General features: G+C 39.6%; 1 protein-coding gene across 1 annotated transcript in view; it reads left to right on the forward strand.

The window, feature by feature from the left end:
- Positions 1–23,542, forward strand: part of PIGN (phosphatidylinositol glycan anchor biosynthesis class N) — an 85,820-nt gene that overhangs the window by 40,987 nt on the left and 21,291 nt on the right. Inside the window, exons 12-19 of the mRNA XM_088521339.1 lie at positions 3,928–4,006; positions 6,458–6,640; positions 10,594–10,730; positions 11,782–11,881; positions 12,007–12,099; positions 13,725–13,816; positions 16,508–16,619; positions 21,914–22,022. Of these exons, the coding sequence (XP_088377465.1) occupies positions 3,928–4,006; positions 6,458–6,640; positions 10,594–10,730; positions 11,782–11,881; positions 12,007–12,099; positions 13,725–13,816; positions 16,508–16,619; positions 21,914–22,022 (905 nt within the window). The remainder of the gene's footprint in view (positions 1–3,927; positions 4,007–6,457; positions 6,641–10,593; positions 10,731–11,781; positions 11,882–12,006; positions 12,100–13,724; positions 13,817–16,507; positions 16,620–21,913; positions 22,023–23,542) is intronic.

Consider the following 23,542-nt stretch of genomic DNA (forward strand, 5'->3'; position numbering starts at 1 on the left):
ATGATGAAATTCTTATGATATTCAATAATTTTTGTTGCTTGCTGTCTGGAACTGAAATCCTACATGTATTCAGAAAGTTCAAATTAGCCGTAATGCTTAATCATCCTTAAATACAGGTGATGCTTGTTTACTTTATTTTGGGTGGTTCCTTACTGTCTGCCTCAAAAGGATGAGTTTCAGCAATTTGCAGCTTTATTTTTCCTTCTTTAGAGCCTGACTGGCTTTTAGTGTGTAATATTATGCTATCGTGGAGCTTCAGTACTGAATGCATATGGATGGAACTGAGTTGAGTCATTTTTAGCACTGCGCTTAATTCTCAGTAAATATTCTTGATATCCTCAGTGCTACTTCTAATAAAAGAGATCTCTGGTGTTGTACATCCCTCAGCACGCTGTGTTTCATGTGTGATTTTGGTGCACAAGAATCTCATTTTTAGTCTCCCTGAGCCTGAGTGAACTGCAGATTCAGAGCAGGCACCAGTTGTGTTTGCTGGAGATGCCATCCCGTTGTGTCTACGTGCCTTCAGTTGCGTGAGTTTTTCCTCTTTCTTCCCACTTCTGTGATGCTGTTTTCCTGGTGACCTGTTGCACACCCTTTGATATGTGGCTTCTACCTTGTGATTATTCTGAGATTACAGGCCATTTGTTCTGGAGCATATTCTTGCTGAAGTAAGCAGAAAGGTGCAAGTTTAGCAAAGACTCCAAGATGACTTGCTAGTTTAGAACTGGAAGTGCAGAAATTCATGAAATCAAATTACTCTGCATGCATTTCTCTGTCTTTTTGTTCTCTCCTCTGTATATTCCTTTGGGCTAAAGTCAAGAGTCCTGCAGGGTTTCTAGACTCAGCTCTTTTGAAGTTCTTGGCCTTCTTGTACATGACTTATCTGTACCTTGTCTCTCCACTCTTTCTGCTGTTTCTAACAAGGGACTCCTTTTTTAAATCTCCCATCATCTTTGTAAGCTTTAGCAAGTGACCAAGGTCCTCAACAGATAATAAACTCATGGCGAGCCATGCCCATCCCTTAATGGAAGGGTAATCAAAATATTTAATAACTCTTTCTAGCCTGTTGCAAGATGCAAAATTCTCCTGTCACTCTGTAAGAGTTCAATATGGTGACAAAAATATCTGAGAAGACAAGCCCTGTGTTCAGGATAAAACATGCATTTTCATACAGGTACGTATGAACAGTCCTTAGTTCCTGGTAGTATTCATAAAGTTTGCAAAAACAGAATCTGTAGATTGCCGTAAGCTTAGCATCTAGAAAAGCATGATAAAAGTAAGATAAAGTGTGTGGTACAATATTAGCTAGCTCTTAAAAATTAACAATGCACTTGCCAGTGGTAGCTCTTTTGACATAGTAATTGTGTTCCGTATTTGGCTTGCTGAAACTTAACTGCTTAAAAGCGCCATTATTCAGTTACGCCGTACAATGTGCAGAGATCCCAGGAGCTGTCATCTAAGAAGGAACTGGAAAAGGCTGTAACTTGTTCATTAATAATAAAATCATTCTCTGAGAATAAAAAGATAATTAAAGGGTTTATAGCTAAATGACTACATGGAAAGATATAAAGTGAAAGATAAAAATAGGGCTTTTTTAGCATGTTAAACTTTGGCATTGAATGTGACAAGGGTAAAATTGGTAGAAAAAGGTGTAAAATAGTAAAAATGAGACAGTGCACATGGAAACATCTTAGACGTATTTGAGTCTTAAATAAAGCTGCTCAATATTTATTCTGGATTTTTAAAATCCTACCTAAAAGCTAAGATACCCTTTTTTTTTTCTTCCCTCTCACTTTCCACTGCCAAGAAACTTAGCAAGACTTGCAAGACTTGAGGGATTAATATTTCTGTAAGGCAATACTTGGGTCTCTTTAGAATCAGCTCTTCAAGATGACTAACATCAACCTTGGTGCATATGCACTGCTCATGTGCTTCTTACTCTTGCCCTATGAAGCTGTAAGGTTGGCTTTTAGAGGGACATAGGGTGAAGGTGCAGAGTGAACTAATGTTCTCTGCTATTTTCAGATGTTTTCTCTAATCTCTCCCCTGCACATACCAAATTAAGGTGGTCAGACACCCATCACCACCTTATCTGTTTTTCTTCACCCTCCCTCTCCAGTCTTCAAAAAGGATGAGAAGGGAATGACAGGCCAGTCAGCCTCATCTCCATCCCTGGAAAGGTGGTGGAGCAGCTCATGCTGGATGTTGTCTCTAAGCACGTGCAGAACAAGAAGGTGCTCAGGAGTAGTCAGCATGGATTCCCCAGGTGGAAAGAATGCTTAACCAATGTCATAGCCTTCCATGAGGGGATGACTGGTTGGGTAGTAGGTGAGGGGAGAGCAGTGGGTGTTCTCCTTCTTGACTTCAACAAGGTTTTCAACACTGTCTCCCATAACATACTCATTCATAGGCAAGCTCAAACAGTGGGAGTTAGATGAGTGGACAATGAGGTGAACTGAAAACTGACTAAATGGCATAACTCAGAGAGCTGTGATCAGTGGTGCTGAGTCTAGTTGGAGGCCTGTAGCTAGTGGTGTCCCCCAAGGGTCAGCACTGAGTCCAGTCTTGTTCAATTTGCTCATCAATGACTTGGATGAAGGGAGAGAGTCCCCCTTCAGCAAGTTTGCTGATGATACAAAATTGGAAGGAGTCAGTGATAACCCAGAAGGCTATGCTGCCATCCACAGGGACCTGGATGGGCTGGAGAGATGGGGTAGAGAGGAACTTCTTGAAGTTCAACAAAGGCAAGTGCAGGTTCTGCCCCTAGGGAGGAATAACCCTCTGCACTAAGACAGGTGGGGGGCTGACCTGCTGGAGAGCCACCCTGAGCATCCTGGTGAACTGCAGGTGACCATGGGGCAGCAATGCACCCTTGTGGCCAAGAAGGCCAGTGGTCTTCTGGGGTGCATTGGGAAGAGTTCCTAGCAGGTTGAGGGAGGTTCTCCACGTCTACTCAGCCCGGCTGCGGCTGCATCTGGAGAGCTGTGTCCAGTTCTGGGCTTCCCACTACAAGAGAAAAATGGAACTAATGGAGAGAGTAGAGCATAGGGCTACGAAGATTAGGGGTCTAGAACATCTGTCCTGTGAGAAGAGGATGAGAGAGCTGGGCCTGTTCACCTTAAAGAAGAGAAGGTTGAGAGGGGATCTTAATGTGTATAAATACCTTGAGGGAAGGTGTCAAGAGGATGGGGCTAGACTCTTTTCAGTGGTGTTGAAAAGAGGACAAGAAACAATGGCCACAAATTGAAGCACAGAAAGTTCCACCCAAATTTGAGGAAAAGCTTCTTTACTGTGAGGGTGACAGCACTGTAACGGGCTGCCCAGAGTGTTTGTGGAGTCTTCATCTCTGGAGATCTTCAAAACCTGCCTGGATATGACCTTGTGCAACTTGCTCTTAAGTGACCCTGCTTCTGCAGGTCAGTTGGACTGGAAGAACTTCAAAAGGCCCCTTCCAGCGTTAAACGTTCTGTGATTCTGTGGTGAGGAGATAGGCACTTGTTCTTCAAGGAAAAGATGGTTAAGTGTCACATTTTGTAAGTGTGGAACCTGAAAAAATGATCCCATGTTGACAGACATATAACCTGCTTACAACCGCTGGTATGAAATCAGTTAAATAGCTTAATTCTTGCATGTGCAGTGTTTCTAGTCCAGAGCAATCATCCATAACAGTGCAGAAGTTGTAGAGTTTTCACTAGTACTGTTAGGTGGGAACGCCTACACGAAGGAAGTGTCACTTAATACAAAGATCTTGGGATAAATCAGACAGTACCATATTGACTCATCCGTGAAGAATGCACAGGAATGGATTACTTCTCTAATGAAGTTTAGAATATTTTGGTTTGCTTCATTCCAGAGTCATAGATTTTTCACCTGTTCTTCTATTCACAAAAAGAAGCAACATTAGTATTTCTCTCTTTTGTTCTACAGGCCCCTTTCTGATTCTGAACAAATTAATTTTTTAAAGAAAACAAGACTCTATATTCAGCAGGAAAAGTACGATGAAGCGGTAAGTGTGTCTTTGCTATTTACCTTCTAGAAAATTTTTATTAGAACTTCCATTTTATGTAAATATGTATTTAAATTTGTTTAACTTGAAATGAAACTAAGAAAATTGTCTTTTTTTTCTTCTAATGCACATCTCGCTTACTAAAATGGAATATATGATCATTTGAAGTCTCCAAAATTCCACACTCCATGCCATTTAGTTCTAAACAATGCTGACTTGCTGTTTTTCTCATGTCTTCTAAAGTGTTCTTCTACTACTGCACAGTGTATTGAGATGCAATGTATGTATTCATTTCCAGTGTGAAAAGTGGTAGTTTCAAGCAGAAACTAAGGCATATAGCTCATGTTGGTATTTTTCAGGCTGTTAGTTCCATTTAAAAAAAAAAGTATGTCTTCCCCATCATAGATCCTACTTTGTTTTGTTCTTCTCTTACCTGAAGAAGCTGTTCTTGTTTTTAGTTTCACATTCCAGATTACCAGACCCTGAGAGCTGCATGTGGAAAGAACCATTCTGTACTTCCCAGTTCTTATATTGTTTTCAAAGCATTTGCTATAAGTCACCCCCGACAAGGGATGTGATGATCATGGTTCAGCAGTGCTTGTATTCTGATGTTCACAGAAATCATTCGTAGAGTTAGGTGATGCAAGGAATTCTCAAGTTTTAACAGGTTTAGGCTAGTTACTGTCCTTTGTGTTAAAAAGTACACGGGAAGGTTCACTATATACATTTCATCTGGCAAATGCATGTAAGGATAATTCCATTATGTGCTAGGAATTAGCTCTCCTATGTTTCCTAGTGGAATCAAACTACTATTTTATGCACAGAAGAGCTACATCTATTTTATATTTTAATGCATTTTCATTTACGTCTTTGTAAATTGGGATTACCTCAGTGGAAATCAGTGAATCTCTTTGGAGATTCATTGGCAGAGGAACAGAGTTGTGATATTTTGTTTTTGTTTTGTTTTGTTTTCCTAGTACTTGTTGGCTGTTATACGTTTACTTATAGAAAGTATTTTGTACATCGTACTGGTAGAACCTGTGATTTTGAGTGTTTTGTTGATTATATATGAGTTTTACCCCTTGTTCACTTGAGTGTTCAAGGTTACTGCTTTGATTGCTAATGTGTATTGGGTTTTTGTCTGAGCCTTTGCTATCCTCAGCTCCCTGAACTGGGAGGCAAAAGGTGGTTGTGCTGCAAGCTGCCCGCTGGGACATAGAAGATGCTTTGCCTCCTCAACTCTCTGCAGCTCTTTTCATTGCAATTGCACGTTCATGTTTGTATCATGAAGAGTGACATGATCTTGCGTGTGTTTGCCCGTTGGCAGATTTGTGATTGCTTCAGTAGCTGATGTGCCTTTTCCTATTGATTGTTGCTGGGATTTTTTTCCACTTTTGTGGCTTAAATAGGAATGCCAGTGTCCTATCAGTTTATCTAAAAACTGCAAGGAGGTGGTATGATCCATTTATTTTGGGGGACTTCATGCCATTTCAAATATTTTGTATGTAAGGCCACTTCTCAAAGGATTTTGTCAATGAGGCACACATATCTTAAAATAATGTTGGCCTGCTCCTTGTACCTGACACTTATTTGACTGGAACATATTCACTGAACAACCTCTGCTTTTCTGAAGTGTCACAGTACTTTGTGGGCACGTTATTGATTGAGGCCTGCTGAAATTCAGCTGGGACTGGAAATGAAGTGTGCCAAGAGAAAACAGCGTTATTGCTTCTGCTGGGAGACAGATATCAAATTTCCATTAACTGTGCCTAGACTTACACTCCATACTGAGTCAATTATCAGAGACAATAATATAAGAATGGTAGTGTATAGCAGGGTACACATAGTAAGCATCATCCTGTATGTTCAACTTGTTTCTTGGCCCCTATTCTTGTTTTTATCCATAGAGATCTAAGACAGTCCTGTATGGCCAAGTCGTACAGCTGGGTTTCCCACCTTTGTGGGAATTGCAGGTGTCAGGAGATCTCTCTCTAAGGAATGACCCTCACTGTGAGGGAATCACAGTCTTTGTTATGGTGTTTCAAAACCATTAGTAATGGGGAAAAGGTACTGAGCTAAGGTACCTGTGGTTGGTTGAAGCTCAGCCCTCTCGTGTTCAAATGCCTCAGGAGCCCAAAGCGACTCTCTCGGGAGTTAACCCGGTGCCCCAGATCAGTCTCTGAATTTCTCTCTCATGTTTTGGCAAGATGCTTTAAGTATTTGCTGCTGCTGGAGAGTGTCCCTCCCAGCAGGGGATATTTCAGGCTGGAGAGCAACCAAGTTTAACCCCTAATCCTTCTGCCATTTAAATGTTGTGCCTTAAGAAGTGCGTAGCTGTCCTGTGGCTCTCCCCTGCTGGAACACGTACGGCCAAGTGCTCATTGGAAAAACAAGCAGGAGTGGAGTTTGCAATATTCTAACCTTCTGCTTATGTGTTTTGTGTCTCTCCAGGTATCTCTGTGCAAAACCCTGATTAACCTTGCTTTGGAAGGCCTGTCTTACTACCATACTTACGACAGGTTATTCCTGGGCCTGAGCATTGCCATGGGTTTTATGGGCTGGACAGCCTATGTGATTTTGGTGATTGTCAAGACCCATACCAATCTGGCTAAGGCTGCCCAAAGTCATGGCAAGGTAGGTCAGAAACATGCAGTGTTTTTCGCTATCAGTTTTCAATGTCATATGTATGCACAGTCTCCCAGTGGGGATCGCGAGGCACCTGGTTCTCTTGACTCGTGGAGATTGGCAAGCTCCCCACTCTTCAGTTCCTTGATGAGGATCAGTATTCCTGAGCACTGCATGTCTACCATACTGTCTTCAAGTGGGCACAGTGCATTGCAAGGGATAAATGTTGGAAAAAAAAGAAGGGATGGTTTTGGATCAGAGCCAAACCATGATTTTGTTGCCAAAAAAATACAGGTAGCCTCAAGCTTTCATGACTTTCAGCTCTTATCTGAAGAATCCTCTTCTCACAATTTCTTTCAACCCACATCTGGAGCACTGCTATTTCTTCCTGTCCTTCTGCACTTTGCTAAATATTAATGCAAATGCAAACAAAGACAGTGATTTAAAACTATTAGAGGGTCTTTCTTTAAGCAGAAGTCAGTTTTTGGCATTAATTGTGGAACAGCTGGCACTGTTTGGAAGGATGGATGCTACAAATATATTTTTGTTTTTATTAAAAGGTCATTAAGGGCCTGTTATTAAAAGGTCAAAAAGTGTTTGGCATATAAATTTTCTTTTGTTCCTTTGTCTCATAGCAATCTAAAATCAATCTTCTGAAGCTGAGAAGCAGTTTCATCATCACATTTTCAAAATACAGAACGTATTCTAATAGAAAGGTGAACTGTGGTTTCACAGTTCATCTTACTCTCTTGCTTCTTGCAATTTGCAGAGAGCAGCAGAAGACATCAAAGATGAAGGAGTTCTTTTTTACAAAATTATTATGGTTTGATATTTCACAAAGTACAAAATCCTAGGAAATTCATTTTTCTTTCACTCATTCATCAAAAAAAAAGAGATACCTCAAAGCTGAACAGGCTAAAAAACACTAGAGGAAGATTAAAGCCTTAAGGAGAAGGAAAAAAAAAGCTCAAACTTCAAGAATTTGTTTCAGAATAAAAGGAGTTGTTTCAATTAGATATTGTAAGGGAGAATGAGCACTCACTTAACATCTTTACTACCTTCAGTAAATTACTCAGAAAATTCTTATCATGCGATCCTGAGGATTTTACTGCTGGCTGAAATGAGATATTCTTGGCCTTTAATGAAAATGATCAAACAAAATTGAAATGGAAAAATATTCATAAGTGCTATACTCTGTGGCTTACATTTTGTTTCATCAAATAACTGAGAAGAAATCCAAGATTCTGGTTACATTAGGTATGAACAAAATAATTGTAAGAAAATAGACTTGAGTATACTAATAACAACATAAAGCAAAAGCCTTGTATTTTGATCAAGAAGAACAAGGAAAATGTTTGTATTTTTAATCAACGTCAGATTTTCATTTCTCAAATAATTTGATATATACATTTTTTTTCTTGTGTTTAAGAAAATTTTTATTCCCACGGCACTTGTACAACAAATTAAGATTTTTGATGTTCTTTGTCTATAGATTTCTTTTTCTCTAGTTGTAGTAACAGGCCTTTTTCTGTAGAAGCCATTTTAATCTTAATGCTCCTAAATACTTAGGAAGTCATAGTGTGAGACTAATGTGTCTTATATGGAAGTTACTTGGTTTATAGCTGATATTGAAGCTACTTAAAGAATTTTTCTATGGTAGATTTTTAATCTACCATTAAAAAACAGTCTTCTGCATAGCACAGACAAAATCTGATAGGAACTTTTGAGTAACGAAAATGCATATTCTGCACATGTCTTCTACAAAATTTTTTTTTTCTTACAGTGCTTGTGAAAAAACTTCTTTTAAAGTGGTGTGTTGTTTCAGTTCATGAGAAGCTCAGCCTTTTAACTTACTTTTAAAATTTCACAGAAAATGCAAATCTCGCTTCTGTCTTCAGTGCATGATCCACTATTGGATTCTGTAATATTTATATCTCTATATGGAATAAAATGTTGATCGTGCGTTTACTCATTCTCTGACAGATTGTATTGTGTGCATATAATATTTATACATTTTCATTCTGTCCGTATGTCAGCAAATGTGAAATTTAAAACTAATAGACTAAAATTGCAGTAGGTCAGCTTTCAGTATGGCATACTTTATCTTTCTTTAATGGCTTATCTTACCAGAAATTCTGTTTTAGAAATCATTTAGCTCTTACACTCGCTGTCAGTTTAGATCAAGGCAGCTTTATATCAATTACAGTCTGGGGGGAGGAACAGAAAAAAACGATAACATCTTGGTGTGAACTCCTAACTGAGTGTCTGTCATCTCAGCTTAGACAACACCGCTGCGTGTTTGTCAAGTTAACTCCTTCAAAGAAACAGAAAGGCCATTTAGGAGAAAATAAGTTTCTTCTGTCGTTGGCTGCACAGTAGACTGACAGCCTCAGTTACTGAGGCTGCCCTTGCTGTGTCAGGGTGCAGTACATAAAAATAGGAATGTTTATTTAAAATCTGTGCATAATCTTCCATCACCGGTGACACTTCAATACTCAAATGTTCCTAAATTAGGAGTGGTTCGATGGTCAGGTAAAAGGCAGATGGAGAATCTGTTTAATATTCCACTTTGTGTAGATGAGATACTGCTGTTAACCAGTGCTGTGTTAAGGATTAGCCTGTCTGCTTGAGAGCATCCATTTCAGACTTTCATATCTCTTTTTGATATTCCTCCTTATAGCTCATGGTTTAAGACGATGCTTGTGTTAGTACATGGTGGGAAGAATCTCCTAATCTCACTGAAGTCTTAAATGTTTTAAAAGAAACCCAAACTTGGCTTTGTAGTTCAGGACTAAATATAATAACAGGGCTAGTTTTGTTTGGGAACCTTTTAGTGCATCTCTCTAAACTACATTCAGCTCTAGTCCTCTGTTCCATATGGAAATTTTAGGATCTCTGAGTTAAGGCGACCTCTTTTCTGCATCTCTAGCACAGCTGGGCGCTTCTGCGCTGTAGCAAGCCTTAACAGCAGAAGCATTTGCAAAGTCGGTGCCAGCAGGCAGTGCAAACATGGAATTCCTTCACGATTGAAGCAGTCTCTTTCAAATACACAACTTCAGCCCCCCAGTTTGTACGTGGTGATGGTCAAGTGCTGGCCGTTGACGCACTGGCTGCCTGCAGCAGCCCTGCTCCCACACGGCCCTGTGCGGCCTGCGGCCCGCGGCCCACCTTTGGGGATGGGCTTGCCTCACGGAGCCGCTCCTGTACAGCTGGCCCTGTTTCATCCTCACATCCTTGGCAGCAGGTTGAAATCAGCACTAGTTGAGCTTAATCCGCGTGGCTGGAAGCAGCAGCGGGATCAGGAGCAGCTTGGGGAACGCTTAGCTGTGGATGATGGCCAGAAGCAGGGGGCTTGGGAGATTGGTCAGCTGCTGTGGGGCAAGTGAGAGGGCCTGCTCTCCTGAAAAAACTTCTTAAAATCTGTCCCTTAAATCCTGAAAAGACCTGTTTTATCCCATAGGTGTTAATGTGTTGTATTTTAATTTAGTTATTTCTCTTAAAAGTAGCTCAAGCAGAAGTGTGCTAATGGAATTTTCATTAAATATTTTGACCATAATGCTGTAAACTTACAAAGTAATGCTCCAAATCTATACATAGTATCTAAATGTAAAAGAATCTTTTTTTTTTTTTTTCTCCCAAGGCTCCTCCAACCTCCACTGGATTTTAAATATCTGTTGAAATTAAGTCATGTTGCTTGCACAGATTTTTTCAGATGGTATAAACGTGCTTTGTTTGCGTAGTTTGCTGCAGGGCCCTATGCAGAAACTTATTTAGAATTAAATTTTTAAATTCTACTCTTAGTTTCCTGTCTGGATGAAAACTGTGTGTACATATACACCAGGCAGCTTGAGTGGCTGTTAGAATTGAACCTGCTTTACTGTGGAAAATACACTTCCACTTTTACTAGTTTAAACCATTTTAGTGCTATTTCAGGAATGTTTGTCTAATCATTTGTTTTTCAGGAATCCACTATTCTCTTGTACAGTTTTGTGTTTGTTGGAACAATAATAGCTTTCTTCCTGTTAATCCAAACATGTCCTTGGACCTACTACATATACTGTCTGTTGCCAGTGCCGGTGTGGTATGCGGTTGTGAAAGAGTAAGTAAAGACTGCATGTTTTACAAACCATGCTTTATAAAGCCACAGCTATGCTTCTTTTTATTGACAAATTATTTCTGAAGAGTTGGACAAAAATTGTTACATGCAATTTTTTTTTCAACTTTGTGAAATGTTTCCTAGGATGTTCTGGGATGCCCTGGTTCATATTTCAATTGGTATATAGAGCAGTCTCCAAACTGACTGATACAACTGCCAAATCAAGATAATGTCTTCTTTATAGCCAAATTTAATCAATGTCTTTACAAAACAAATTTTTTCACTACTTTGGTAATCATAGAAAAGGAAGCTAAAACCTTGCATTGTGGCAGCTGCCTTTATTTTTATTATTATTTTGTAAAATGGGACAAGTTATTCCTTTCCTTAGGTAGTTTTAAAATTGTCTGATCCTGCAAACTGTCAAGTCTTCTGAACTCCAAGAGTTTTTAGAGAATATGTGCCAGTCATGTTTAGGATTGGACTCTGATAATGTAACAAAAGTGTCTTGCTTGATTCTGCTTTAACCTGAAGAAATGTCCCAAACATAAAAGAATTTGGTATTTTCTGATTGTCATTGCTTGCCTAATCTACTGACAATTTTGCAGATAGAAAATAGGTATTATTCAGGGAAAGTGAGACCAACTGCAGGTAGGTAATGAGCTCCCTCGTAAAGTAGTGAAGAAGCTAACAAGGGAATGTTTTCTTCTGAATGTTTTATCAGTTATGATTGACATTAAACACAGCAGAAGTAGAAATGTTCATAAACCTGCAGACAATTTGGATAAAGAGTAATTTGCAGCTTGTCCAAATGCAAGGGAAGATGAGTCAAAAATGGGATGGAAAGAAACCTGAAAGGTTTTTCTGCTTTTTGTTTTTTAATCAAAGAAAGCCAGGCAGAAGGGCTCTCAAGCAATCACCTGGTCTGCTTCCTAGATGCACACAGGGGCACCAATGCCTAAGTCATTGCTCATGCTCTGATCCCTTCTGAGAAAAACTCCTTTGCTTTTTTTGTGCTGCTAAAATACTAATTACCTTGTGCCATCGTTTTAAACAGACTTCATGTTATTCAAAACGTTGCTGCAAATCTCTCGTCGCTTCCTGTTGGCCAGTCTGTGGGATTTCTATCAGTTTGTGCACTGGGAATTGAAATATTAGTAAGTATTTTATTCATATATATTAGCAGAAAATTTCATTGCTTGAATTTATCCATTTGAGGAATTTCAAGTCTTATTATCAGTGTGTTTATCAGTATTTTGTTGAATTTATTTATTTTTATTAGGTTTTCAGCTTTTTCTACCGCTCCACACTCACTATTGGACTTCTTGTTTTGGCTGGCTGGCCCGTGATCACTCAGCTGTATGTTCAAGCAAAGGTACTGCATTGCTTTGCTACAAAAGGCATTTTGGATGGCCGACAGATGATGGCGTTTTAGGACGCAGTGACTGACGTCTTTCCGAATGCAGCTTCCGTGTCTTAGTCATGATCATATAGATCTGTCTGATGAGCAGCATGTAGCAAGGCAAGAGGATGCAACACGATCTGGATTGATCAGTTGTATACAAGACATGTAATGAGGCTGTTCAAGAATAAAACTTGCTGATTTGATTGACATTCTGACTGACAGCTCTCCTGCATTGTAGTCAGCATTGCATTTAGGCAAGAATAATCCTAATCCAACAGGCTAGTCCAAAATTCACTGTCTTGGGTTGATTTGTCATGCTTCTGACCTCATTTCAAGATAGCCATCAGTAAACTATCAAAGCTATCTTTTTGTTTGTTTGTTTTTAATGTTGGTGATGTCATATCTAAACATATTTGGATTAAAATCTTTAAAGTAACTTGTCATTTATCAGATTGTCATGGTGACAAAAATGTTTCACCAATCCATGACTGGTGAAAAAAAGTATGATTGTTTATTGAAAAAAAAAATTAAGATAACTGAAAAATGCTTCTCATTTCTTTATTGTCTGCAATCATATGGCGTGTGTTGTTCCTCAGAGGCAGCTTGCTCTTACTCTTTTTCCCTGGAAAAGCTCCACTTCTATAAGTATGGATGTGAAGTGGCACAACTTATATGTTATATTATATGTTATAATATGTGAGATAGTTGTTCAATTAGTTTATTCAAACCTCTGTTATTTCACAAGATACCTAAAGCCTGGAGTTCTAGGTATCTAGGTATTAGAACTAATTAAAAAAAAAAGGCAAGTTGTTAAGTCTTGCTCTGCAAGAACTATTGAGAGCAAGATTTATATTTACTTATTTACTTTATATTATTACTTATTTTTTATTACATTTGATTAATCAAGGTGACACAGAACAGATTTTGTGGCACTGAACATTACCTTTCAGGCACTGGAATCGGATTTGAGCTTGAAAATTGTAAGCAAGGTTGCTCATTAGCTTTTTTATGTTTATGTAAAACATTTAGAATAGTTAAAACATTGAGAATTTAGAATATTATTAAGAATATTCTTATTTACAATAAGGTAACTTTTTTCCTCAGGCAGATAGAATTAGAAAATCAGATGATTATTGTGGTTAAATCAAATGGCCTTCAGATTAAAAAGCTGGAAAATGTTACTGCTTTAATAGAGAACAGCTGATTTGTTAGCTGTGGCAAACTTCTGATGAGATTACCTTCTCTTTTTCCTTTCTTCTTAAGGTTACTCATCAGCTCTCTGGTGATTGCAAAGTATGTGAAGGCCGTACTTTGAGAAAGTGCTTTTAAGTACAAGCTTAGCTTTAATTCTCATTGTCTTTGATAGGATTTTGACATCTGTTTAAATTAGGTTCTTTTCTGTATTAAATTGAACTGCTGTAATACAACTGACCTTATGCTCTTTTTTTCAGTTGATTATGTTCTTGATAGATGTAGGGGTTTTTTTTTCTTTTTTTTTCTTAATCTGTGGGAGATGTTAGTAACTGGTAGTAGTTCTGTGAAGGCAAGTGTCTGTTCACATGACCTCCAAAATCCCATTTGTTTGTTTCTTCTAGACAACAACGTTGATCTGGATTCTTCTGTGTGTGCTTCTGGCAATATTTCCTTTAATGCCTGTTGTGGGAAGAGAACCAAACATTCCTCTGGTGTAAGCATCTCATGCTGGCCTTTAAACTTTTTACTTCGCTCTTTGATAAGCACAGTTTGGGGGGCTGAGTTTTGATATATGTGAGGGGTTGTATTATTGGAAATTGGCTGAGACGGGCATTGAAATTCGGAATTTAAATAGCATGATTATAGAGACGTCAGTTATTCACTAATATGGATGAGAATAGACTTCTGATTTTCCTGCAGTACTTCACAAAAGCCACATCTATTTGCTGTTTGCATTGTTCTGTAATTTCGTCTGGATGGAAACATTTCTCGCAATACAAAAATTTGCAAATTGTACATGAAAATAAAGGTTGTCATTAAAGGAGGATTTTCACTGGGGCGCCAGCATGATAAATAGCACTGACATACAGAATAAGAACATTTAAAAAGCAATTTACTTTGACAGCAACTTTCTGAATTCCTTCATCTAATTTTTAATATTTTTTCTTTGAATAAAAGTAATTAATGGGTTATTTAGCGAAGTGAGTGAATAGGGTAGGAAGAACTCCCCGCTTCTTCTTTCTCTGTTTTGTGTCCTGTCTTTCTACTTTTGCTTCTCTTTTCTACATTCTGTGTTTACTGCTGTTGCTTTTCTGACTGTTCAACATTGGTGGTTGATTTGCTTTTTCTTTCTACTGCATCTTCCTTATCCCTCCCTGTCCTTTTGTGACCTACTCTTTCATCATGGAAGTCATTTTTTCATAGCTGGATGCAGTCGGTTTGTTGGCCTGAAGGAAGCTAATGGTATTATTGTAGTTCTTCAGAAAAAGCCTTGAATTGTCTTGAAGCCTTGAGCCTAGACTGCAACACTTTGTTCTGTTGTCTGACAAAAAATGCTGTGCCCCATCAGCGCCAGGGTGACTGATCCCCAGTAAATTACAGGATTAAAGCAGTGATATGTGAATGCAGATAGAATTATAAGCCTAGGTGTTTTCAAAGGCATTGATATTCTGCTTTGATATTTTCCACAGTGATTTAAATCTGCCTGTTGCAAGCCCTTCGTAGTCTTGATGTCTGGGCATGTTATACACATACATGAGAATTGTTTTGCCCATTGCAGTCTCCTGGTCATTTATGCACATTTATATGTTTCTGCTGGTCCAAACAGAGCTTGTTTATTCCCAAGAACATTTGAGTACAACAACTTAGAAATCAAACTGGAATTAACTGACCTTCAAGTCATTTGTCCCACCATTTCTTTACATTCATTTTACCTGGCTATACACCTTCCTATTTATTCTTCTAAAACAACAAACATCAAAGCTCTGAAACTATTTGTGCCTGCTTGAATCTTGTCTAGGGAGTTCTGAAGCTGAAAAGACTTGAAGCAATAATGAAGATACAAATATATGTGTGTGTGTGTGTATGTGTGCGTGTGGTGGATGTGACATTGTGGGATGCTGAAGATAAGGAGATGTTGGAAGACAAAATACAGGAGGGAGTAATTAGAGTGCCAGTGGAAAACAGGTGCACTTACTGCATGTGCTCTGGAGCAATAGCACCATGTGTCTGGTCAGGGCTTTTTCAGTATGTTAATAAAACTTGTATGGGATAACAAGGAGCTGCTGATTAAGCTCAAACATAAAAAGAAAGCACACAACAGATGGAAGGGGGGTCACATGACCCAAAAGGCATATCGAAACTCTGAATGTGCAAGAAATGAGATTGGAAAAGCCAAAACCCATCTGGAGTTAAGTCTGGCAGGCAGTGTGAAGGGAACCCAGAAGAGCAGGAGCAAAAGGAAGGCTACGGAAAATGTGGGCCTGCTGCTGAAGGGGATAGGGCACCCAGTGGCAAAAGGCATGGAAGAGGCCAAGGTACTTGATGCCTGTTTCACCTCAGTCTTTACTACTAAGACAGCCTTCAGTAACCCAAGGCCCTGAGACTCGTGAGAATGTCTGGAGCAAGGAAGGCTTTCCTTTGGTAGAGGATGGATGGGTTAGGGAACGTTTGAATGAACTGCACGTGCACAGAAGTACAGAATGCACCTACGAGTGCTGAGGGAGGTGGCCACCGTCACTGCAAGGCCTCTCTTAAAAATCTTTGAGAGGTTGTAGCAGTGGTGAGAGGTTCCTGAGGACTGTCCAGTTCAGCTATTTCCATACCAAGATTGTAGCATGATAGGGAAACGGATGCAAAAGTTTCTGCTGCCTTTACTGTTCCTCTGCTTGATGACTGAAGGCAGGCAGTCATGGGTGGTATTAGTATGGATCTTTTAGTGAAGCATATTTGTTATTTTGGAACTGTGTAATAATCAGCAGATTTCTTTCAGTAATGCGAATCCACTATTCTGCAATTACTTGATGAGTTGTCACTCAGCCTTCCTGTTAATCATGCCTTTATACCACCATTACTAGAAAATGTGTAGTGAATTTTAAAGGCAATTTTCCTGCAGGATGACAAACCTTGAAACCATTAACTTTAGTTCTCTGACCACTTTATTTCATTCAAAGTCTTGTTTGAAGGTAATTGAAAGTAGCTAAAAATATAGGGTGCTGATTTGGTGACACATAGTGAAGATGTATTGGAATAAAAAAAGTACTTCTGCATTTTATTTTTCCAAAATTGAATGTTGAAGTAGTATTCATTCATTTCATCTGAATGAAGAGCATACCCATGAAAGTTTATTGATTTGGGATTTTTTCTTTAAACTTTGTGAGATTTTCTTTTTCTTTTGTTTTTACAGAACAGCAGCTGGTTTGCTGACTCTTTTGATCTCTTGCTCCTCCTTAGCATCTCTTTGTAAAAGCAAAAATAAATGTGTGAATAACGAAGATCTGAAAGTACACCTTTATCAGGTCAGTTGTTGCTTTTCAGTAACTGTGAACATTAAGGTGTTTTTGCAAGCATGCTGTCTAAGCATCCGTTCCTACCATGGCTACAGTTTTCAAGAAGAAAATGACTGTTGCTCAGAGCCACAACTGTTTGTTTTCAAGAAGACTGTATGCTCTCATTATGTTTATGTGTACTGATCCCTAGCTATGCACACACATCCTGATGCTCTACTCTGAAGGTCTGAGACTTTGTCCTGCTTTCAGTCTGTAAATATAAATTCCAGTGACCTTTGTGGGAGTTTCACACATGGGCCTAGGACATGCCTGCCTGTTCAGGGGAGTCTTTGCTGCATCTGGGTGGGAGTTAAAAATTGTATGAAACTGATACAGAGCTGGTTTTTTGTTGTTTGAATCTTTTGAATGTGCACTGCAATCTGCCCTTATAGCCTCCTGAAGTAGGTAGATCTTTTTCCTAGCAAGTGCTAGTTAAGTCCTAGAGAGCTTTGGAAATTCTAATAGTGCTTCATGTCTGCCATCCTCATCTTTTTAAACTTGTTCCAAGATAATGGTTTTACTTCAGGACCAGTAATGTTTCTTAAATGCTTTATCGGTTATGACTTGTAATGTGTTGGAATTTCTCATTGAGCTGAGCAATGCATTCATTATATCAGTAGTTTAGAGGCAGGGATCAAATTTGTTCAGAGGAGGAGAGGAAAGAAAAATGAATGCTTATAATGCCTTTAACTGTGTGCATACACATTTATAATGTGGTGGCTGTTTCTGTTAAGTTTTCTAGCTTAGCTTGTTAAAAGAGGTATCCAGTCCTTCCTTAAACATTTAAAGCAGACGATACTGAAGACAGTCAGCAGTGCTCTTCTCACTGGATTGCCTGAATACAACTGCTATAGAATCTAGCAGCTAGAAACGTAACTTGGTGTAATAGTTTCCGAGGGGGGTTGAAAGATCTTGTGGGAATAGACATGTAGATGTAGGGTACAAGACATGACAGACTGTACTTGAGCCAGCTTTACAAAGTCAGGAAGTTCTGTGAGCCCTGAGATACCTAATTAGATGAAAGAAAGAAAGAAAGAAAAAAGAAAAAAAAAAAAAAAAAAACTACCTGCTTGTTCAGGAAGAAACATCTTCCTTTCTTTTACAAAAGAAGTAAAGATCCTCCAGTTGGTCTTTAGTGGAGATATTTCACAATAGTGCTGTGTAATAGTGGTGGGTAACACAATAGTCTTTATTGGATTTTAATTTCAAAAGCTTTCATAGGGAGGGAAATGGTGGGGACTGCTGTTCACATCCTGAGTGCAGGAGGGATGGGAGGGCAGGGTAATTCGGATGCAGAGGCAGGTGGAAAGAACCTTGCAGAGGCTTCACACCTGTGCTCGTGAGCAATGAGCTTTTCTTCAGGGTTTAAATGTGTTTGCCCTGGAGCATACCAGAGTGCTGAGAGATGCTTGCCAGAAGATTGCTCCTATTTTTGGAAATAGAATTTGCCTTTTCTCCCTTTGCTTTTCCTTTTGGGCTGGAGTTCTCAGTGGGAGGAAAATCTCTTCAAAAATGCTGATTTGGAGCATTTTGAACACATGAGTTTTGATACAGAGCTGCTGGGCAGGCTTAAGGCTAAGCTGAAACTTCTCATCAGACAAGAGACACCTATTTTGAAATGACAGTGATCAGGATATCAGGGTACTGACATCCATTCACGTGAACACGCACAGTTAGGTTCCTGCCCTGCTTCTGACAAGGGGATTCTTAGAAACAGTTTTCTCACCTTTCAGATATGTCCTATTAGGAGGCAGTTGTAAAAAAGTTATGCTTTTATCTGTTAGAAGGTTCCTACATAGACAGGAAAAAATGAGATTGGTGGTTTGAGGGTTTTTCATTCTGGGGAGTGAGAAGATAGCTAAATCTGCTTCCGTGCGTTCTTGCGTGTGTCCTGTTTCCCTGGCAAGTGTTGGCTCAAGTAGAAGGGAAAACATGATGTCTCTTCATTGATGGTCTTGATGGCATGTCTTGGGATTCCTTAACCACTCAGCTGACCTCTTTTATTGGTTCAGCTCTGGACCAAAAAAAAAAAAAAAAAAGGCACTGAATTATGCAGTGGGATAGGAATCTCTCCTGTTTTTTTGCCTTTTTAATTATCTTGCAGGGAAAGAAGCTATTGATCTCACCAAACTTCTCTGACCAGGATGCCGCTGTTCCTTTTTAAAAATTCCCTCCTGGTTATGGCAGTGTCTGTGTGCAAGCATCCTCTTCTGAATCTTTCATTTGACAGGACCTCAAGTGTCTTCACCTGCTCATTTTGGGTGAGATATACTTTCACAGAAGAAATCAGATAATGTTTCCTGGAGACTCAAGTAGTTCTTTGTACTTGCCTGAGTTTTTCTCTTGAGTTGCACTTGAATAATGACTCTTCCCTTTTCACTTGCTCTCTCAGAGAAGAGAGGGGTTTTGCATAGCATAGACTTTTTGCAGTGCTTGCGAAGAATTTTTCTCTCTTCAGAAGATAACTGTTTTCTACTCTCTTGCTCACATGGGGCTTCTTTTTCACCTGAGAATTAGCCGGTTGCAAAGATACCTTGGTTGCACCACCTTCCCTTACCTAGGGAGAAACAAAGCTTCATTACTCTCCTTTTAGACACAAAGAAACCCGAGTTCTGGCTGAGCATTTTGGCGTTTGGTTGTGGTTCTTCCTGCTGCCGTTTGGGATGGCAGCACCTAGAGAGTGCCCGTGCTGAGGTAGTTTAGGGGATTGTGCCCCTCCGGTGCAGGAGATCCAAGTAGTTCCCAAGCCTGTTTTCTCACGTCTCCTGTATTTCCTAAATATGCTGTTTCTGTACCCTCTTGCTGAGATTTTGGTGTGCCCCTAGCAAGTGGGCTTCACTCGCTAACAACTTTTTGTCTTATTCTGTTTTCTTGTGGTGTGCGTGTTCTCTTACGGCCTACTTTCCTGAGAGTGAAATTTAGGGGCTGCTCCGGGCCGAGGGCACTAAGAGAAACAGGAGGTTGACCCCGCGCTAATAACAAATACACACAGCAATTCTTTCTCCGTACTGTGTGTGTCACCCTTAAGGAGATTTACAGGGAGGTGTGACCGTGATGAGAAATATCAACATCTCACTTTGCAGTCTGAGCCTGCCAGTCACTTGTGGTAAGGTGGGTAAAAGATGCCACGAGCTTCCTCACAGTTGGCAGAGACTCTCTGGGTAGGCAAAAATAATGGCAGCTTTCATTTTATTCTCCACAGAGGAGCTAATTCCTTATGTCCAGTCCTGGACTGTATTTTTGTGTTGGTTTCTCCAGGGATGCACCAGGGCTTCCTACTTGGCAAAGGAGTATAAACTACAAACCTAATGATCTGAGAGACAATTTACACATATTAATTTGTTCATTAGGCTTTGTACCTAATTTTACAGATTTCCAACACAAAAATGTTGCAGACAACCACAGAACATGATCCAAAAAAAAAAAATTAATTGAAAATGGAAACAGAAAAATAGAAAGTTTAGTAACTTTGTGGTTACACCAGCATTTCTGCTACAATCATTTCAGTTATGCTTAGACCTACTTTGTAGGTCTGTAAGCCACTGTTGCTTGAGACAGAAGATACTAGCTACTCCCCCATAGTTTCTGAAAATTGCCAGTAGTTTCTCAGGATTTTTTTTTTAATATAAATAAAGCTGGAATAATACTTTTGGATGAATTTTGTGTGCTGTAGCAAGGAGAGAGAGCACTGGATTTTGGCTAATGCCAGTTCTATCTTTGCAAAGTTGTTAAGGTTCCAGGAATGATGAAGATGAGTTATTTATAATTTGTCAGGCAGGTTGCAGCGGTGTTTAGTATAAAACTTACTTTTTTTTGCTGGAGTAAACATCAGTTTGTGTAATCATTTCCAAGTAGTTCCATAGATGCTGTCCAGTTTTTGCAGTACTTCCATAAAAACTGCTGTTTCCATTGGCTGTTAATCCTGGGCCAAAGTGGGAATCCACGTCAAACCCATGGGTTTAGGATACAGAAAGATTATTTTGAACCTGCTGTGTATATAGTCTGGTGGACAAGATACACTGGGGATCTTGCACCATTTTCTCCATGGAATGTTACCACAGTAGGTGCTCAGCAGATCTCGGACCTTGTTCTTGGTGCAGGTGCCACTAGCTGTCACCGCGTGTGGAGGGGGGATGGCAGCGACTCAGGTAGCAAAACGTGAGGGCCCCGAGCGGCACCTGGCTGCTTTGCCCTCACAAAGTGCAGCTGTATCTCGTAATGCCGTTTTAAACGACGTGCTTGGGAAGTGCTGTGCCTGCCCGGTTTACCTCGGAGGGGAACCTGCGGAGCTCTGAATAAACAGCAGTAATTGAGAACTGGGCTGAAGCATTTTCTTGGGTAATTGTCTGCTTCTCTCAAAAATACCTGACTCACGGGATGATTTTCCTAAGGTTACTGTGCAGCTACCTGATGAGTGAGCGCTGTCTCTCAAGTTAGTCGAGAAAACCCTTCTTTTAGCTCCCCTCCTTCCCCGAGGGAGAGAACTGCACCTGTGATGATTCAGGCTGGTTCATGCTAAAACTGCAGCTCCTTCCAGCTGCTAAAATTCACCTCCAATCTGCCCTGCTGCTGCCAGCTCCCCTTTACAAAGCTGCTTGCCTGACTTGCTGGCCTCTTCACGGATCCCACGGAGCAGCCGGCGGTTCCATGGCTGCTGTGCAGACAGCTGCTGTCCTGCCCCTGTGATCCCCACTGCTTGCTAGGTCCTTTGCTTTTTTCTCCATATTGACCTTATTTTAAAGAATGGGGAGGGATGTGTGAGGAGGGTGGTTAGGTTATAAAAAGGGGTGTTAAGCCCTGGTTTGTTCCTGGATCCTTGCAATATCTGACAAATAGGAAATAAATGTGTTTGTGTGTATGTGTCTGTTTAAAAATGCTAGAGCTAAGACAACTTTATTTTAGGAGATGTTTGTAAAAGCAAAAATTTGGGGCATGTGTGTTTTCTGATTTACACAAGTATTTAAGGAGCCGCTATTGAAAAGTGACACAGCATTTCAGGCTGGTGATCCAGGACACTTGGTCAAGTGATTTTAGAATAACATAAAGTCTGGAAAGAAATTTTAAAAAGCAATTTAAAAATCTAGAAATGTTTGACTTGCACATCGTAGAGCCTCACCAGGCGTTCTCATTCTCTTCCCATTTCTCTTGTATTGATTCATAAGGGGTTTATGCAACTCTGACAAAGCAGTTTACATATTTAATATGGCATGGCAGAGTTTCCCCACGCTACTTCTGTGTTTCATTGTGATATTTATTCCTTCTAGATGCTGAGCATTGCCCTTTCAACGTATGTTGTGAGCAGTACACATAGCAGCCTGCAGAACAAACAGGGACTGCCGGAATTCAACCAAATCATCAGCTGGACAACTCTAGGTAAGATCCCCACCTCTCCCAAACCTGTGTGCTGAGAGTTGGGTTTGCGTTTGGGGTCTTATGTCTTTTCTGGGGGAATGGAGATGGGGATAGACCTTGTATTAACATCTCACTCCCTCTTGTACTTTTTACTTTTTTTTATTCCTGTTTTTTCAATGTACTCACCATCCTTCTTTTCCAAGGTAGTTTTTTGTTTATGAATATAATAGTCATCTAAAATATTACTCCTTTGTAAGTTTATAGTAAAAAGTGAACAACTTGATTTACAAATAGCCTTATCTTTTGTTTTGAATATTGTGAGTATCTCAAAGATCCCTTTGAGATGTATGGGATAAGGTGGTACAAACTTGATTTTTGCTTCATTTGAATCCAGAGAAGGGCAGTCTGGGATGTTACTCAAGCAAACCAGTTAAACACAAGGAAGTGAGGAAAATTATTCCTACTTTTCAATAAAGACTGAAGCCACAGTTGATGGCAGAGACTCTTTGCTGTATTGACATGCTGTTCAGAGCTGTGGTACAAAATATTTGTGATCTAGTATTAATGCAAAGTTATGGATTTGTAACCCTTCAAATTAAAATCTTACGATAGTTAAACAGAGCAGGTATAATTATGAGACAATGGAGCACAGTAAAAGAAAACTTTTGGTATTTCATCTATAAAATAATTCTCTAGGGCTCTATTAGAAAATGTTGCACATTATCTATCCATGATTAATTTTGAAATGTGAGATATTTAGACCTAAACATATCCCATTGATGATTTCATAGCATCTCTTCGCTAAAATTCAAAGCCGGGATATTTAAACTTTTTTTTTTTAGTGGCAGACCTATGACTCTTGTTATATAGCTGCTGGAGGCCTTATATATTGTATACATTCCTGAAGCAATGGCGTCGCTTTAATTTAAGCAGCGCTTGCTAGTTTTAGCAGTCTTGCTTTCGACTGAGGAAACGAGTTGAAGATTAATGTGAGTGAATGTGATCGGCGTGCGCACAAGGAGGGCTAGCTCTCCGATTTCATTTTCTCTGGGGTATTTTATAGCACCACTATCCTTTCCTGCCTCTTTATAGCCTGCTAAGCTGAGCGGTGATCCCCATGTGGATGAATTCTTTGCAGTTGAAAAGCCACTGAAGTCAATGATGTCCTGCTTGGCTTACTGTAATAGGGATTGAGGGTAAAGATTAGTTTTCCCTTCTGTGTAGGGGTCAGAGAGAAATATTTTTCAACCAAGAAATGACTTGGGCAGTCAGAGTAATCTAGAGTTGAGGAAAGAGTACATGAGAAATTCTCTTTGCTGTGGGTGATGTTTCTATTGAAATTGAATATTTAAAAAAATCCTTCAGACTAGAAGCAATCATTTGTATTAGATATAGGGGAGTTTTATTTGTTGTTTATTTGTTCAATTTGTTGAAGCTGCAGCGCAAGGCAGGTAGAAACTTTGGCATCTAACAGGATGTCCTTGATACTCCCATTGCAAAGATAACCCTTGTCACTGGTCTAGCCATAAATCAGCACCTAC

The sequence above is a fragment of the Tinamus guttatus genome, unplaced genomic scaffold (assembly GCF_059628265.1).
Source record: "Tinamus guttatus ecotype Peru unplaced genomic scaffold, ASM5962826v1 Tinamus_guttatus_pri_ptg000117l, whole genome shotgun sequence".
Classification (NCBI taxonomy): domain Eukaryota; kingdom Metazoa; phylum Chordata; class Aves; order Tinamiformes; family Tinamidae; genus Tinamus; species Tinamus guttatus.